General features: G+C 36.2%; 1 protein-coding gene across 6 annotated transcripts in view; it reads left to right on the top strand.

The window, feature by feature from the left end:
* The window catches only part of Filip1 (filamin A interacting protein 1), a 174086-nt gene that overhangs the window by 105369 nt on the left and 48871 nt on the right, over window positions 1-19846 (top strand). For all 6 annotated transcript variants that reach the window (XM_046430427.2, XM_058574527.1, XM_058574526.1 and 3 more), the window contains one exon: window positions 14583-14756. In XM_046430427.2, coding sequence (XP_046286383.1) covers window positions 14583-14756 — 174 coding nt within the window. The remainder of the gene's footprint in view (window positions 1-14582; window positions 14757-19846) is intronic.

Genomic DNA, 19846 nt, shown 5'->3' with positions numbered 1-19846 from the left:
GCAAAAATTTTGAATTGCCTGGTAGGCACATTCCCAAGCAGGATTGAACAGGGCCATGCTCTGCCTTCCTGTTTCAGCTCTTACATTGCAGTCAAGTGTCTTTTGTGGTATATTTAGTGTCACATTTTCCACATTTGTGTGTGTGTACATGTGTATGTATGTATATATATATATATATATATATATATATATGTATATATATATGAAGTATATGTATGATATATATGTGATATATATAAAATATGAATTTATATGAAGTAAGATTTTTTTAAGCAGAACATTGATTGATGGATGGATAGAAATGTTTCGAAGAGAGCTCACAGAAACCTGTTTCCCTTCAAAGCAGTGGTTCAGTATTTCCAGCAATTTTATAGAACATAACTACTATAATGATGAGAATCAATTGTAGTTAATTTCTATTTGTTCCTCACATATGATGAGGAACCTGAATCATGGGGAAGATTTGACAGGGATTTGTGAACATAAATGAAAGTAATAAACTAATATATTTTGGAATCTGATGTTTGCAAAAAGCAGTTCTATCATCAAAGAAGAAATGTACATGCTTTGAAAAGAAACACAGATTTGACGTATAAGTAGGATACTCAAGCACGTGTGCAGAGACACACAATTCATTCATTTAACAAATGTTATTGAACTCCCACTTGTGTTAATCCTTGTGTGACCACACAAAGAGAACAAGAGGCTCTTGCCCTCACTGAGCTCTATCTTGCAAAGAGGAAGAAAATGAACAATTGTTAATTACAAAGTTCTAACTACCGTGTCTAGGAAAGTATCAGACATCATAAATGACAATTCTGAAAATTTTATTTTTGAGAATTCATTCTGAAATTGTAGAACATTGTATAACTCCTAAATAATAGCACTTAGATAATGGTACAATGAGTTTTTTGTGCTTAAATTTCTTTGAATATATCTCATCTTTGGTCCAATATACTGAAAAGGCAAGATAATTTTATGAAGAGATGAAATTGCCTATGCTTTCTCTTTGAAATATAAGTTTGGCATTTTAGATGGCAACATGGTTTCTAAGGCCAAATATTGCCTATAAAAATCAGTCCTCAAATCACAAATTATACAGAAATTTTGTGACTCTTTCAGGGATCTCTTTTCTTTAAAAAGAAATGCCAAGTAGGAACTCTATGGGATTATTGTTAATATTTAAAAAGCAATTTTTAAAAATTTAAGTTTCCCTTTTGGATGCTTATTTATTTTTTAAACTATCTTTTCCCCAATCAGAGTGTTTGACTTCAGTTGTATCCTTCATCTCTAGGCAATGCCTATTTTCAGCAGAAGTACAGAAGTATTAGTACAAGATATGTTATTTAACATTGTTTCTTACTATGCTGGGTTTTAAATATAATACTAAGAAGCATTTAGAAAAAAAATGTAATTTCTACTGTAGTATAATCTTTTGACAGCGGGTGAAGGAACTGCTGACTTAGGTAAACAGGGCAATCCAAATTTTTGAATTAAAGAGAGAGCTACTTCTTCAACCACATCAACAAAATAGCACAAGAAGCTCTGAAGTGCAGTTGTGAGCTGATATGGGTTTGCCACAGGCCTATTAGATTCACAGCATCAGAATCAAGATATTGTTATATTGTTATGGTTTGGGAAGTCACAGGGTACTGAGGGCAACAAGGATGAGAAAAGGTGCCTTAGCCTTTGACCTATTGATTCAGTATGTGGTAATTCGGTAATGCTGCCCAGTAGATCAAGCTGTCCCACAACAGCCAACTCACTTTATGAGAGAACAAAAAGAGGAAATTGTTTTTTTAATTGGACATCTACTGTATGCCAGGCACAATATTAGCTGCTTCACATTTATTTCATTTTCATACTAGGTTGAAAATTTAGAGTCAACTGAAGTTTAAAGTCAACTGACACATGCTAGGTGAGCACTCTACCACTGAGCCACAACCCCAGCCCACACTGCATCTCTTGAGTAGGGATAAAAGTCAGCAAAAAACTATCTCTAAGTTTACATCAAGAACATGTTTTCTAAAAAAGACAATAAAGCAAGTGGACTCAGTATCCACTAATAATATATTTCTTTATACATCTGAAAATTTTTATCTATAATGATGTGATTTTTGAAAAAGACATTAACTTATAAATATCATATTCTTTAAGTAGAAAGGGATTTTATGATACACTTGAGGATGTACCTATTCCCAAACAACAATTTAGAGTGCTAACTCTTGTTTGTTTTTGTGGTGCTGGGGAATAAAACCCAGGGCCTTGTACATACAAGGCAAGCACTGTACCAACTGAGCTATATCCCCAGACCTCTTGGTCTCTTCTTTATTAAGGCAAATAAATACTCAGTGTGACATTCTTCCCAAGTTCAAAATGGTTGAGATTTTCTTGTATTCTTGTTCAAAAAATTAAACTGTAATATTGCTATGTATGCTACAAACAGAATTCACTTAGGTCAGAAGTTGAACTCAATGATATGTGGTTTAAATAAACCTCATGTATAAATTCTATGTTGACAATGTAGTTTTATCTCGTTTGTCTAAAATTGTTACTCTTTTGAAAAAGTACTTCTCACATTTCTCAACTCTTACCAGTTTGAAGATAAAAAATAATATCAAAGGCTATTATCTTTCCCTCTCCTACTTCTGCATCCTCCTGCTCAGTGAGAATGCCAAGCTCCTTTACATTCCTCTCCTAAGTCCTAGAAGGCCCCAGAAAATGACCTTCACATGTTCTACACGCCCCCCCTGGGCTACCATTGGTATTTGCTCCTTTGCCCTTTTTTTCCCTTCTCCAATCTATGGTGGTCCCGATGGCTACCCCTATAAGTGCCTGCTGGAAACACAGTCAACACTGCTGTGTGCCCCAAAGGCTCTTTTTTCTGTTGATGGCAGTGGGTGTCCACTTGGAAGCTGCTCAGGCTGATGTCTACACTGAGAATGTAATGCAAGATGCAGAAAGGTCTGTTTCTCCCCACCCTTCCCTCTTCTTGGGGAAGCTGCAATGCCTTGAATTCTAATTTACCAATTCCTCTGGTTTTTATTTGGGTCTTTTATTGCAATCCCTCACTGGGGATTCGAGCATGGGTGGAGGGGGTGGGTGGGCTGGATGGGATTCTGAGTGACAGGCACTGTGCTGCACTCAGACTCACCCTTCCCCTCTGACCCTGCTTCATTGTTCTTCAACCAAAATGGTGCCCTTTCTCCCTTGGGATGAGTTCTTTCCCAGGAAGAGCCTCAGTCCTTCATGCAAATAGCTTTGCAGCAAGGCCACATGCCAGTCAGTCCCCCAGATGCAATTACACCAGTGATTTTCCTCAAGCTAGAATAATACCTTCTAGAGACCAACTGAAAAGGAGACAATCAGGAAAAAGTAAGGAGGTGAAGAAATTTCAACCTAATAGGCAGAGTTGTGCCAGAGGTGCTTTGTCTGTCCTGGGTCTGGTCTAGCTGGTTTATGTTGAAAGGATGAAATTTACTGAGCTGGATAAACAACCACAAAATATCTTGTGTTTTAGCAATGACTTCTCCATGTTCCAAGTAATTCAGCTTCTCACCTGGCTCACAGAAAGTGGGCAGCTTAGGAGCTCTCACAGGTCTTTTTTAGCACAAAACAAAAAGCTTAGTCTTTGGGAATTTAAGAAATTTTATACTGTAGGATCACAGCTCCACATAAGTTAATCTATGACCTTATCTAATTTCCAATCCAGGACTCAGCAGCTGTCTTACTATTAATATCCCAATGTGTACAAAAAAGAAGAAAACTAAATAATAAAAATGCACTTAAGTCCACGAATGACAGTGACATTTAGATGACTAATGACAAGGAAAATATGACTATTCTTTAAAAATTTATGACATGGCATTTTTCTTGTTTTTTTTTTTAAATTGGTAATTTCTAGCTAAAGGATTGGAAATTATTTTTATTTTCTTTTCTTATTTAAGTTTTTGGGGTGAACAATGTAATTTTAACTTTAAAAAACTGTGGTAAAATATATATAACATAAATTTGACCATTTTAATTATTGTTATGTGTACAGTTTGGTGGCATTAAGCAAACTGATCTTGTGCAATTATCACCACCATCCATCTCCAGAAATTTTTAATCTCCTAAACCAGAAATTCTATACCTATTAAACAATAATTTCCTTTTCTCCATCTCCCCTTACCCCTGGCAACCACCATTATACTTCCTGTCTCTATACATTTGACTATTCTAAGTACCTCATCTGAGTGGAATCCTATTTGTCCTTTTGTAAAAGACTTATTTGATATAGCATAACACCTTCAAGGCTCATTCAAACTGTAGCATGTGTAGGAATTTCCTTCCTTTGTAAGGTAGAATGATATTCTATTGTATGTATATACCACATTTAGTTTACCATTCTTTTGTCAGGGACACTTGGGTTCCTTCCATTTTTTGACTATTGGGAATAATGCTACTGTGAACTTGGCATACAAATAGCTAGTCAAGTCCCTGCTTTCAATTCTTTGGGGGTATATACCTGAAATGGAATTACTAATTATGGCAATCTATTTTTATCTTTACGAGGAATGTTCTTTATTGTTTTTTATAGTGGCTGCACTGTTTTACATGTCCAGCAGTAGCTTACAAGGGTTTCAATTTTTCCACATCCTCACTAACACTTGTTGTTTTCTGTTTTGTTTTGTAATGGCCATCCTAATAGGTGTAAAGTTCTATCATCTAACCATGATTTTTATTTGCATTTCTCTAATGGTACATGATATTAAACATCTTTTAATGTGTTTATTAAAAGTTTTAATTCTGAGAAATATCCATTCAAATCTTTGCCCATGAAAACATTTTTTTTAAATTATAGAAGTTCTTTAGTATTCTGGGTATTAACCCTTAACAACCATATGATTTGCAGATATTTTCTTCCATTCCATGAATTGCTTTTCATTCTGATGATTGTGTTCAAGCATCAAGCACAAAAAATTTTAAGTTCAACATAGTCTAATTAATGTATTTTTTCTCTTTTTTTGCCTGTGCTTTTGGTATAATATTTGCCAAATTCAATATCATGAAGCATTTCTCACATACTTTTTCTGAGAGTTTAATAGTTTTAGCCTTACACTTTGATTAATTTTGAGTTAATTTTTGAATTAGCTGTAAGGCCTAACTTCATTCTTTCACAGGTGGATATCCAGATTTCCCAGCACCATTTGTTGAAAAGATTCTCTTTTTCCCATGGAATGTCTTGGCATCCCTATGGGAAATCATTTGACTATGTATTCCAGGGTTTATTTATGGGCTCTCTATTCTATTGCTCTATATGTCTGTTTTCATGACAGTGCCATACTGTTTTAATCAGTGTGGTTTTTTAGTAAGTTTTGGGATCAGAGAGCATGAGACACCTCCAACTCTATTCTTTTGCATGATTGTTTTGGTATTCAGGGTCTCTTGAGATCCATATAAATTTTAGGATGGAGTTTTAGAAATTATTTCTGATGAAAACATCATTGGGTTTTGAGTTATTTACTTGTAAAAAATCAAGCTTTCATGGTGACAAGAGCAAGTTTTAACTGAAAAATAGCATCTACTTCTTATATTTTAATACAAGATTTCTTTTGGATGATATTCAGTCTGAAGTACTAGTCTTTAATGAATAAACTCTGCAGGAAGTTTTAGGCTACATTAACCATATAGTTGTGGAGGAAATTTTTTTTTTTCCCAGAGAAACCAAAAGTCACATTTTTAGCTCTAGTGGCCTTTTAAACTAACCATGTCTAAATGCTCTTCTCATATGTTGTTGTACTAGTGATTTTACTAAAATCATGGTGATTTTACTTTCCAAAGTTCAAGGGGAAATGGGTTTAATTTCTATAATAATAGCTAATACACTATAAATCCCATAGTTTCTCTTTTAATCCATTTATAATATTAGTATTTCCCTAGCTAGGATAAATAGTGTAATTTAGTTTGCATGAGATTTAGAGAGAGCCCATTTCCTCTTGCAGCATTCTGGTGGAATGTACTGTTTTTCCTTACTCAGTTTACATATTTTCTTTTTGGAATAAACTTGAGAAGAACAAAGTGACTCCTACATTGTAGACAAAGATGTCAGATGAAAGAGCAGAGAGGTTGACAAAATGTAATTGTTTAGATATTTTGAACAAGGATAAGTAGTCACAGTTGTTCTGAGATTTTCAGGACCTTATGCCTTTCTGACTTCACGTCACTTAATTTTACTTTTCTTTATTTCAACAAATATTTACTGAGTGCCTATCATGTGGCAGGCACTCTTAGAGACACTGTAGACCCAGTGTCTTCAAGGCAGCTCACCACCCAAGAGGGAAATAGACAAGTAAACTAATAAATCACCTTATGTAAATAGATACAAAACAGTAGAGTTCCCAAAATGGGCATGTCCTGATACTCTAGGGCCATCTCTTCTAGGGCTCCTTGGCTCACTGCAGCAATGGGGCCTTATTTGTGTAGTTAAATAAACAATACAAAGGAGTGACAGTGTTTGGGAACTGTGTCATTCTGGTTCTTCCATAAGCAGAGAACTAGATTTATTCTTTCCTCAAAATGGATCCCTCATTGAACCTCAGCAGCTAGTGGCAGTAGTGCCTTTTTTAATGTGCCTAGTGTCAGTGTCATTAGGTGGGGCAGGCCTCTTGAACTTCCCACTGGGTATCCTTCACAACAAAGTAAGTGGAGATAACATGTAACAGTCTTTCCCAAGCTGTCTGCCTCAAAAAAAAAAAAAAAAAAAAAAAAAAAAAAAAAGTTGATGTTTTTGTATCTGTGTTTTGCCCTAAACACTAAAGTAAATAATTAAATTGTATTAATAGCCTGTGATGGGAAAAAGCTGATTAATAGGTATTAAGTTATGGTTAGAGACAAGAAGTTCTGGTGTTCTTTTGCTCAGTAGAGTGACTATGGATAATGACAATATACTGAATATCTCAAAAAAGTCTGAAGGATTTTGAATGTTTTCTTCATAAACAAATGATGAATGTTTTAGTAGATATGCTTAACTTGGCTTAAATATTACATAGCATATACATGTGCTGAAATATCACACAGTACTCTGTAAATATGTACAATTTTATGTGTCAATTAAACATAAATAAATAGCCAGACACAGTGGTGGCAGGCCTGTAATCCCAGCAGCTTGGGAGGCTGAGGCAGAAGGATTGCAGGTTCAAAGCCAGCCTCAGAAACTTGGCAAGGCCTTAAGCAACTTAGCGAAACCCTGCCTCAAAATAAAAAGTAAAAAGGCTGGGGATGTGGCTCAGTGATTAAGCGCCCTGGGTTCAATCCCTGGTACCCCAAACAAATAAATGAATAAATAAAATTTAAGATGTATTAACTCCTCTCCTATCTTTCAGTAAGATTAGTGCTTCAGGGAGTGCATCATTTATCTTCAGGGTCCAGTGCTCATTGTTCCATTTTGTGCTCCCAGGGTTACATATGTTCCCGTGAAGGAGTGTAGAAATGAGTGTGCCATGAGAACACAAAATCTAAGCATTCTTTCTTACTGATTATAGTTTTGTTTCTTTCGAAGATTGAAAAATCCAGCAACTTTTAAGTAGTCCAATGATCACCAGGCATAATAATCAATGATGGCACTTTTCCTTAAAAGAAAACTAAACTTTGAAATTTAGCTCCTGAGAATTGTGAGCCCAATTTTGACTGCCCTCTTAGGCACAGGGATATTATGAAATATGCAGTTTCCTTCTTACTTGGGATTCCCATAAGGTGACCAATTTGTCCAAGTCTGCCTGGGACTGTCCTGGTTTTCGGAAGTCCAGCTCCCCAGGACTCTGCTCCCCTTAGTCCCAGACACACTAGGACAGTTGGTGACCCTGGCTTGTTCAGGACTGATAAACATTTCCAACAGTTTCCCGTGACCTAGTGTGGCCTGCTGCTCTGAAGTGACCCTGATTCTTTGGTGAAGAAAGGTCAGCGGGACTGATAACTCAGGGAGAGCATCAAGAAACCTCTGGGGCAAGCAAGTCCCTAGGAATCAAATGACCCTGCTGGGAATCTAGAGCTAACCACCACGTTTTAAGCGTTTTGGGTGCCGAATTGACCTCTTTGCCCTAGAGCAGTGGCTTCTAAATGTAGTTGTGCTTTAGTATCACTTGCAAAGATATTTCAAAACACATTGCTGGAATCCTCCAAGAGATCTGCTGACTCAGAATTTTTTTTGTCTTTAACACAGCAATTTTGACCATGCCATTTATTGTCCTTGTGCTTAAAAATTGTAGAACTTCCTGCTACTCTGTGAAAAAATGCAAACTCATTGCATGGCTTACAAGGCATTCTTGAGAATCTATCACTCATCTTCCACCAACCCAAGCATCTAAATATGTTTGGCCTTTGCAAAGTCTTCCTTTGGTCTGGACCACTCTTAACCTTCCCTCCTCTTTTCTCTGGCCCAAGTACTCACTGTGATTTCAGATCATTTCCTCCAGGAAGCCTCCTGTGTTAGCTCAGACTCAAGTCAAGTGTTCTTCTAGATCAAGTTCTTAGCTCCCTGCATTTCTTCCACCATAAGCACATTATAACATCTTGTAAATGCTTTCAATTGTTTACATCCCTCCAGACTTGAATTCCTAGGGATGCAATTATATCTCTAATACTGAATACAGTGTACTGCACAAAGTAAATGTTTACAAATATTTGTTGCATGAATAATTGAATTTGCCCCGCTTTTGAACCTATGTTTTACTCTGCCTTGTGACCCCAGGCAAGGCCCAGATGCCCTCACTTGACTTTATGAGATGAATCACATGCTCACCTGTGGACCTGGGCTTCACAGAGTAGCTCTTTGCTGCCCCCATATGTTTTGAATCAGTTCCTCATGCAACCAACTCACAACCTTTTAGTCCACCATGACTGCACTGGCACAAAGAGGAGCCAGGTCTGATGGAAGAGAAAGATATGTCTTTTTCTATAGCCTCCTCTCATTTTTACTCTCCTCTATCATTAGGATTAAGATGAACAACTTTATTGTTTCATTCTTCCAATCCCCTCCCCCACTTCTCAGGCAGAAAAGTAGCTCTTTTGGAGAATTTTTTCAAAGCATTCTTCTCTCTGGGTCATTTTACCTGTATTCCAATGGAATGGTCTATTTAGGAGTGCCCCAGAATCCTAGAGCTTTAACCACTTGCTTCTGACTAAACTTGTGTGTGAAAATAGTGTTCAAAACCAGAAGCTTTCTGATATTTGGAATTTTATTCCTTTATCAAAAAATTAACAAGTTTCTCAACTTTAGTTGTAACAGTAGTTTTAGCCCCAAAATATAGAATCATTTTTACTTAGATTGAATTGCATATTTAAAATAGTGAACAAATTTATTATGGTCATGTAGTCACCTTAAATAATCCACTGATTAAAAAGATGCCACAATATTGATTTATTGTATTTAATTTTTCTAAATACAATAAATTAAAGACAATATTGTTATTCTTTCCAGGATTATCACAGCAGATAAAAAGCTCTAAATAATGGGGCTGAGGTTGTGGCTCAGTGATAGAGTGCTCGCCTAGCACGTGTGGGGCCCTGGGTTTAATTCTCAGCACCACATAAAAATAAATAAATGAAATAAAGGTATTGTGTCCAACTACAACTATAAAATAAATTTTAAAAAGAAAAAAAAAAGCTCTAAATAAGAGGTGAATAGAGTGGTTTTAAATATATGATACACAGTATTACATCACCTTAGCCTCTTTTGCTTTGGTAATTAGTTTCTAGGATAATGAAAGTAAGATGAAATGTGAAATATATATATATCTTATAGCAATTAATAAGGTTCAAACATAAATGGATTTTTAAGAAGAGAAATAATAGGCGTTTCACATCGGTAGGAAGAATAGAAGTTATCTTCTAAGAGAATCAGAAAGATTTGGTCAAGATGATAACTAACAATAATATTTATGCATTTTAAATTGAATAGTAAACTATTAAGCTGAAATCACTACCTATTTACTGATTCAAATGCACTTTATTTGCATCCTCTTGTTAGAACCTGACAAAGTACCTATGACATAGAAGGATTAGTGTCCCTACTTTAGAGACAAACAAACTGAGTCAGGAAGATGAAACAACTTTTGGGAAGAGGTTGCTTGAATTAAAAAATTCCCTTTTGAAAAACTGTTCTTCAAAGCAAATTGTGGAATGTATAGATGGTTAAACTCTACCAGTTTTAAATGTTACATTTGACTAGGGAAAAAATATATCTTACAAAATTCCTTTTCTCCTCATGTGCAAAAAGTTATCTAATGATAGGGACCTAACAGAACTATAATAAATCATTACCATTGACTTAGCACCTACTGTGTGCCATGTGCTTATTATGCATTTAATATATTTATATCTGATGCCATTCTAAAACAATCATGTAAGAAAGTTATTATGACCCTTTTTCATAGATTAGGTCAAAGCAATTTTAGGACTGGAAACTTCTATACCATCATGCGAATTTTATTTCTGTTTTTGTTTGTGTTTAGCTTAATAGTTTTAACATTTAATTAACTTGCTGGGTATGATGGCTCACACCTGTAATTCCAGCAACTCAGGAAGCTAAGGAAGGATGATGCAAGTTCAAGGCCATCCTCAGCAAGTTCAAGGCCATCCTCAGCAAGTTCAAGGCCATCCTCAGCAAGTTAGCAAGATCCTGTCTCAAAATAAAAAGCTTAGAGGTAAAGAGCCCTGGGTTCAATCCCTAGTACCTAAATAAATAAATAAAAATAAAAATACAGAAAATGATTTAATTAATTTTCTTTATGCTCAGGTTGTGCAAACTTGTGTTAACTCAGTGGTGCAATCTAAGCTCTCAAGGTTATTAAATACTGTTTGCATTTTGAAAGCCACTTTCTGACATTTATCCATAATTAGGGACAAACACTTTTTCAGGATGTCATTTGTGGAAAGGCAATATGTAAATAGCTCTTCAATGATTCCTTCAGTGGTCTAGTTGGAATGTGAGTAAATCAGAATAAATGTTAGTGGGACAACTATAGTCCTCACACCACCTCGTTGTTAGCATCCCCACCCACTTTAGTGGCTGTTCTATCTTGGATTTACTGCTGTGTTTAAATAATCCTAAAAGGAATCAAAGCAATGCCAAAACGATGGTATAGTACAATCTTTCTGAAATTCGGTTTATGTTTTCTTTGTGTTAAATCCCGGGGACACTGTGTGTAGGCTTATATATAGCCAGAATGAAGGTGGCTTTCTCAGCATTGGGCATGTGTAAAAGGAACTTTTTACTACATTATTTGCCCTTGCCCTGTTGTGTGAAATAGAAATAATGAGGACTTGTGTGAAATAGAAATATGAGGACTTTCTTTATAAAAGTGCAACTTTGTTTCTTTTTATAAAATTAATTACATATTCATTGTGGAAAGTTGAGAACAAACATATAAGCAAAAGATAAGGGACTACATGCAGCCTTCATCCCACTACATTTAGTGTCTGTCTTCTAAGCCATTTTTTTCAGTCTTTCAAAAGTTTGTTTAATTATTCAAGTACTATATGATTGAATCTATGCCTTCAATCATGATTTCTTTTCTGAAGAATTTGAATTTTGCTTTTATTCTGCTCTTCCTTTTCTTACATATCTACTACATTTTAGAGAGTAGGAAGCAAACCATTTGAAATATTTGCATTTTATTTTGAATCAATATCTCAAATTAGTGTACAAATGACAATACATTCTCCTTTACTGTTTAAACATTTTAAATTTTATTTATTTATTTTTTATTTTTAAATTTTGAGTCAGAGTCTTGTTGCTGAGTTTGGCTTTGAATTTATGATACTCCTGCCTCAGATTCCCAAGTTGCTGAGATTATTTTTAAAATTTTTAACTCCCCCCCCCAAAAAAAAACCCAGTAAATTCAATGTCTTCCCTGTAAGTCTTTACACTTCACATGTTAAAACGTGAACTTTAGAAGACAGACTTTACTTCATTTGATTTAAAGATAGGAAAAATAATAGTTTGTTATGGAGACTTCCACCTTGCCAACCTTATCATCACCATTTTGTCACTTTGAAATATGATTCTAAATTTTTCTTCCTTCTCACTGCATTAGTCACTAAATTCACAGTTTATTTTTTCAGATGAAGTTTTCCGCTCTGGCTAAAGTTTAAGACTGACCTCAGGTGTGAGGTGATTGAAAGAAGTAAGGTGATAATATCTTTCCAAAGACAGAAAAAGAAAAAGCACACACACCAACTTAGCAAAGTTTAGATTGAATAGTACCAGGAATTATTAATCAGTTTGGTTGCTCTGTCTCTTAATTTATTAGTGTGTGTATTCATTTATTTTCTGTTGCTAACAAAATACTGGAGGCTCAGTCCTTTATAAAGAAAAGAGGCTTATATAGCTCATAGTTTTGGAGACTGAAAATCCACAATTGTGTAACACCATAACTTGGCCTATTGTGTTGTGCACCACAGCATGGCAGATGGCATTATGGCAGAAGCATGTGTGAGAGGGAGAGAGTAGTCACATCTTAAGAGAGAAAGCTAGAGGAATTCACTGGCTAGGTTTGTTCTTTTGCACAACTTGCTCTAAAGGAATATCCAGGGTCCTGTGAGAATTATATCAACCCGAGAGTGTTCCCAATGACCTAATGTTCACCTTCCACTAAGCCCCACCACCTAAAAGTTCCAGTATCTCTCATATCACCACACTGGGGAACAAGCTTCTGGCACACAAACCCCTAGGGGACACACTCAAACCAAATCCAAACCAAAGTAGTGTGAGCACAGTACTCTGCAATCACCCGGGAGCTTTAACATGGACTGATGCACAAGCCCTTCTCCCAGAGATTGGGATGTAATTGGTCTGGGATGGCATGGGCTGTGGGATTTTTTAAAGTTCCAGGTGATTCCCATGCGGTCAGCTTTGAAAACCATTACTTTAGAAGATGCTATATGTGTTCACCAGTGAGATGAACATAGGAGCATTTCCCTCCTGAAGACTAGTAACAAGTTATACGCCTGGAGGCTCCTTAAGAATAGGAACACCTCATGCAGATAGAGAATTATGCCTTGCATGAGGTTTACCTGGCAGAGATGAGTAGATGGAATTCAGCCCACTCTTCTCTCACTAGGTGAGCTGCATAAGCTGCACTCTGATTCAGGACCATACCTTCATTGAAGCAGGCACCATTTTTCTAAAGCAATTTGCATAAAGACACAGTACAGGTTAGCCTGACATTGTGACTGTATGAATATCCTTTCACCCTGCATGGAGACATATTGTCTTTTCAGGAACCTATTTTCTGATCTTAATATTCTCATTAATGTTCCCAATCACTAAGTTCTTCAAAAGTAATATTTTGTTTTTTTTTAGTCTTGAAATGAGCATACATATATGTGGTCGAGACACTGAAAATTTGCATATTCTGGTTGGTTGATGTCTCAGTGATGTCTCCAATTCATCTGGAATTAGATTAATTTGGAGACTGACAATGCAGTAGAAGTGAGGAACTTCAAGAAAGACCAACTTTATGTTGGTCCTATCATAAATACTTGACTAGTCAGCTCTCTTGTTTAGACAACCATAATAATGATCCATTTTTAAAGACTCAAATCCATAGTTAGCATTAATACAGGGAAAACTCTATTCCATTGTCACAGACTGAAACTCTCAGTTTGGTCTTTAGTACAAGTTGGAATGAAGTCAGATACTTACCCATCACCATTACTGGAAAAACAGTTCCAAGTGAGCCAAGGCCCAGATGGAAGTACATTCAGCAAATGTCAGCTACATCATGACTAGCAATATCATCACAGCTAACCAGTACAAAATATATCCAGATGCATTTGCATTATGGGATAGGGACCAAAGATAATATCATATAAAACCTACAATTACATGGTTTTCTCGAAAGCTTCATTTAACGTTGTGCTAAGAAACCAAAAGAATAACCATGACCCTACCAAACCCAACTCATCTGTGGGTAGTCTGGATATTCAAAGAATAATATCTCACTTTCAGCATGAATGCATTAGATGGAAAAAGCCCAGCCCAGCATGGAGTGAATACTCAACCATGTACTTCTGTGCAAAAGGAATTACTTGATGAGGAACAGAAAGAAATCACTAATAAAGGCTGTTTGTTAATTTCACATGAAGTTATAGCTAGCTTTAATTAACACAGAGTTATGGGATGAAGAGAGCAGGGTTTTACTATAAACTGGATTTGAATACTGCACTTAGAGCATAAATAGAAACCTAGAAGATTTTAGCTTGTCTTTGACCTCATTTACACTGAAACAAGTTATCTATACCAAAACCAGCCCAACCCTGCCCCTTCTCTCAAATCATTGCTACTTAAATCAAGCAATTTTTATGTAGTTAATATTAGCACAAACCCTCTTTCTGCTTGCCTGCTTCCTAGCAACCTGAAGCAGAGTATCTGCTTGCCAATCTGCTCTTGGTGGAAAAAAAAAAAAAACAGAACACCCAGTTAATTTGCCAATAACCCTGAAGAGGTGGGTATGTATTCAATAAGCTCCATGTTGATTTTGTGAGCCTGTTATATGATTTACATTGTCAACCATCTGACCTTGCTGTACTTTCTACCGTAGGCCAGAGAAGATGTGATCCATATGTTGAAGACTGAGAAAACCAAGCCTGAGGTTCTGGAGGCTCACTACGGATCTGCAGAACCAGAGAAAGTGCTTCGGATCCTGCACCGAGATGCCATCCTTGCTCAGGAGAAGTCCATAGGAGAAGATGTCTATGAGAAACCCATCTCAGAGGTAAAAATATGATACCAAGTCCCCTAGAAAGAAAACTCAGAGGCATATCTTCCCATTTTTCTATTTACATATTTGAGCATTTTCTTTCAAAAGAAAAATTTTTATGATACACTAATATCAAGTAAAGTATAATTAATTCAAGGTTGTAGTTGGTGAGCTTCAATGATAAGAATTTCAGAAGCTTTTACTTAAATATGCTTAAAGCTTGAAGTATATTTTCCGTGTGAGTATAATAGTTACATGCTCTTACAGTATATTATTGTTTTACTTCTCTAAGAAATTATGTGTATAAAAATTTGAAATATTTGTCAGCTTTAACATTGAGTTGTCAGGATTCTCATCAAATTGGAAATCTAAAACTAAATTGATTTTATATTAATATTTATGGTTATAAAGCCAGATTGTTTTTTGGGTATCTTAAAGACTGTCATAATTAAAAAGGTCTTATGTGAGTACCTAAAATACAATGATTGAGGCAAATTCCCAATGAAATTCTTAGAACAATTTTTTATTATAATTCTGTAGGGCTATATTTAATCACTTTTGTGAATAAGATTGTGTTAGTAACTATGGACTATCATTACTAATTACCCATGAGATAATATTTTAAAAATACTTTCACATTGTAGTATAAGTTTGATGCCAAATTAGGGTCACAGTTTACAAATCAAGTCACACTGATTCCTGAAAATTCATGTGAAGAATTAATGGCTATGCAATTAGCATGATGAATGAAAAAAACCTCACAAAACTGAATGTTTAAAGCAACTTATTATAAAGTTAACTTTTGACTTTTATCAAGTCTTCAGAGCAGCTCAGTTTGACAGATCTGAGAGACAACATATTCTTTAGTTAGTATTCAAAACAAATTGATGCTTCATAATTTTCTAATTTATTCAACAAGAGCAAACTGAAGCTCTATTCTCAATTTTTCCTAAAGTTGTTAAGAAATGATTATGTGATGGAGTACAGTCAACAAGTTGGATATACTTCCATGTTTGAGATGCACCTTTACTAGCTGTATATGACCTTACCTTGGCCAATTGTGCTCTTTAAGCCTCAGGGTCTTTTTTTCTTTTTCTTTTTTTGTGGTGCTGGGAATTGAACCCAGGGCCTTGTGCATTCGAGGCAGGCACTCTACCAACTGAGCTATATCCTTGGCCCTAAGCCTTTATCTGTGAGGTGGGAGAAACCACAGTGCACACCTCATAGAGATGATGTGAGGATTAAACAGAGCAATACTGTAAAGCTCTTAGCACAGCATCTGACACAGTACTGGGTACTCAAAAAACATCAGCCATTAGTATTTTCTAGGATTTGAGAATGATAATTGCTCATACCCTTTAACTGATTCTAAGTAGGGATTTGGGGAGGAAAAGACAAGTAGAGGTTAAAAACATACATTGATTTTATAATAATAGTAACTTGAATTGGATAACTCAGCTTTAATAAATGGTTTCATTTGAGCATCTTAATTTTTTTCTCCCAAGAGCTTTGGATGTACATGCAAGGAAGAGATAGGTCTCCAAGGCAGACATGTGCAGAATCATTGTCTCCTATCCACTGAGTTCTATGGATAGTACACAAAGAGAAGAGTTTCTAATCTACCTTCAGAAAGTAGGCCTGCCAGGCACAGTGGCGCATGCCTATAATCCCAGCGGTTCTGGAGGCTGAGGCAGGTGGATTGAAAATTCAAAGTCAGCCTCAGTAAAAAGCAATATGCTAAGCAATTCAGTCAGACCCTGTCTTTAAAAAAACCAGGACTGGGGATGTGGCTTAGTGGTTGAGTGCCCTGAGTTTAATCTCCAGTACCTCCCCTCCCCGCCAAAAAAGAAAGTAGGCCTGACACCAGCATTCCTACCTCTGGACAGAGCAGCACAGCAGAAACGACCAGTTTGTAATTTGTCCTGGAACCGGCTAAACTGGGTGTACTTCTTTGTTCCTTTCTCCTTTCAGCAATCTGAGAGTCATTTCTCTCTTGGGGAGAAGTGAGTGAGGAAGTAGAAAGAGAGAAGGATGAAATTACTCTTCCTAGTACTAACAAATGAAGTCCTGCATTGTGAGAGAAATAGAATGCTAGAAGAAAAAGTTTTTTTTTTCCCATTATGTACAGATTTTTGATCTCTTAATCCTTTAGTATTAACAATCAAGTTCTTATTATCCAGAAACATAAGTCTTTCTTCCAAACATGCACTCCAATATATCACTGTTCCATTAGTTTCCTGGGACCATGAGCATGTAGTCTAGCTTTTGTTCCTGGAAGCTTTGTTGCATCTCAATCCAAAAAAATTTTAAAATAATAATAATAAAAAAAATCACTGCTCATTGTAATTTCCATACCAAATTAGGCCCCAGTTGAATTCACCGAAGGCTAAGTGTGAACACAATGCGGTGGATCTCTTTCCCTTGCCAAATGTCTGGGGAGAAATTAAATAGAAAATATTAAACCTCCCTGAACTTCCTTATAAATCAAAGTCCAGAATGTTAAAATTCATAATTCTTTTGAGCAAAATTCCAAGAAAAATTAAGATTTTTGTTTCTTTCCTTTTAATTTAATTTCTTGTTCCACTCAAACTCAATTGTTTTTGCTTTCCTCTTCAGTAAAATGACTTGTCTTGGCATTTTCAAAGATGCATTATTTTATCCTTAAGTCCCTATATTCTGTTTTTTTCCAAGGAATCCAAGAGTTCATTAGGACACACACAATTATCATAGTACCAATTTCATATGCTCAAACTTTTAAAAAATTTATAAGTTTCCAGCTCCAAGATTTTTTTTATGGCTCTATCTTTGCACTTAGATCCATTTCCCTTTTGTATAAATCTGGTTTGATTTTTAAGACCTTGTATTTCCTTTTAAGTTGATTTCTCTCTTCCTGGATTCCTTAGTACTTCTCCATTTAGCCCTCTTCAGGTAACAGAGTCAAAAACATTTCCTGAACTGTGATCCTTTTATCTAACACATACTGAAATTGTTCTCAATCTCAAGTCTTTGCACTAATCTGCCAATCTGATTCATTTGGAAAAGACTTCCAGGTACACTCTTTCCTTAGTAAATTTTTGGCCTTTGGCTCTATGATGATCTAATTCAATTTTCTTTCCACTTCTGTCCAAGTGGAAGCTGTATTTCCAAAGTAATAGGTGCCCATTCCACTTTCACGGCTCATTAATCAAAGCCATTCCTCTAAGCTGAGCTACAGCTTGGATCTTCAAAACCAAAAGCCATATACATGGTACATATGATTCATGAATCTATAGGGTCTATAGTTATGGGAATTAGTCTTCATATACAGCCAAGAGAATAGGCCATCTCAGTTCTCTTTTAGGAGCTTGATATGTTTCCAGACAAAATAACAAGAAATAGCATCTGGCACAGATGCTGTATTGCTACCTATGTTAAGTTCTTACATGCAGAATTTAAAATTAAAAGCTAGATCCTCACACTAATGCTTTATAGGGGAAGAATTTACTGCCTCTGAATTCTAAAGTCTGGGTCCACAGTTCTGCCTCAAAAGCATACTATGCAACCCAATTCCCCAGCAATTATGCATTAAGAGACAAAAAGACTGTTTTCCTGGTGATGTAATCATGGTTGGGTCAAATTGTGCTACTGTGGGTGAGGTGAGCATTATCCACTGATATCCCAGCAACCTACTCCAGTGGTCTAGCTGTGGACTAAGGCTACTGTGAACAGCCAGTCTCAAAGGCCCAGTGGACAGAATATGTTGAAGCTAAGTAAGGCTGCCCCTGAACACTTGATATTTTCATATGCTGTTTTTTTCTAGATGTCCATGCAACCACTGCCTCTTTGGATTTCTCTTTCAACCATCTAATTAACAATGCCACCATTTTCCTCTCCACATTTCCTTGAATGGATTGAGAGATCCTAGGGAAAAGTTGGGGCCTTTAGAGCATGTCATGTCATCCTATGGCAGACAGAATAAAAAATAAATGAAAGACTGAGCTGTACATGCACAGTTTCCTATTCCAAATATAACCTTCAATAAGTCACTCCTCCTTCCTTGGGAAGTATGGCAGAGAGTATTAAAAAATAGTCAGAAGCTGCTTTTCATATTCAAAGATGGAGAATCCTATTTTATAATAAAAGGATCAAAAAGAAGAATAAGTAATTCTCCCCACATTGTGTGTGTGATAATGAGGATCATGCCCGGGGCCTTGCACATGCAGGGCAAGCACTCTACCACTGAGCCACATCCCAGTCCTCCTTCCCCATTTCTGATGATAATGATAATTCAGCAGTGCTTGACAAGTTCTATAAAATTTGGTGAGAAGGAACATGTAGGAAGTTGAAAAAGTCCTTAGAATAGTTCATAAACAAGAACTATTCTAATGGTATAGACTGTCCCTCTAAGGCTACAAAAATTTGTCAGAAGATATAAACGTGTAATTTGTCAAATTCTACTGATTTTATATTTATTAGCTACCAGTTAACATGATTTCTCCACTAGTTCCATTGGGTCACTTGCTCCTAAGCAAAAGTTGTGGAGATCTGGAAAGAAGTTACTGAGGATGATGGGGGCAGCTCTTTTTTATTTGGGGTTCCAGAAATGATTCATTCACAATAAATATAAAATGCAACTGCAGAAAGAATCACAAATCCTTTTTATAACTGAAGGGCAAACATAGAAAACTAAGAAAGAAGGCTCTGGTGTTGATAACCTGTGAGATAGTGGGTTTTAGGAAGTCAATTTTGAGACTGAGAATGGATTTAAACTAGATCATTTGTTTTAACTGGGATGCAGTAAGCTGGTGGATTTCTCCTTCCAGGAGACAGTTGACAATGTCAGGATAGTTTGATCATCACAGCTGGAGATGGTGCTACTAGCATCTAGTAGATAGGCCAAAGTTGTGCTGCTAAACATCCTCTAATATACAGGGCATCACATGGTGGCGATACTATTAAACATCCTCCAGTGCACAACCCCACAATAAATGACCTAGCTTCAGCAGTGCCAAACTTGAGAAATCCTGATCTATATAGAGTTTAAGAGAGAGCAAGCTTGGCACGGTGACACATCCCTGTAATTCCAGACTCAGGAGGCTCAGGCAGGAAGATCAAAGTTTGAGGCC

The sequence above is a fragment of the Marmota monax genome, unplaced genomic scaffold (assembly GCF_021218885.2).
Source record: "Marmota monax isolate L192 unplaced genomic scaffold, Marmota_monax_Labrador192_F-V1.1 WCK01_AAM20220418_F8-fsc00227, whole genome shotgun sequence".
In the NCBI taxonomy this organism is placed as follows: Eukaryota; Metazoa; Chordata; class Mammalia; order Rodentia; family Sciuridae; genus Marmota; species Marmota monax.
The sequence above is the reverse complement of the archived record's forward strand: the minus strand, read 5'-3'. Positions and strand labels throughout refer to the sequence as shown.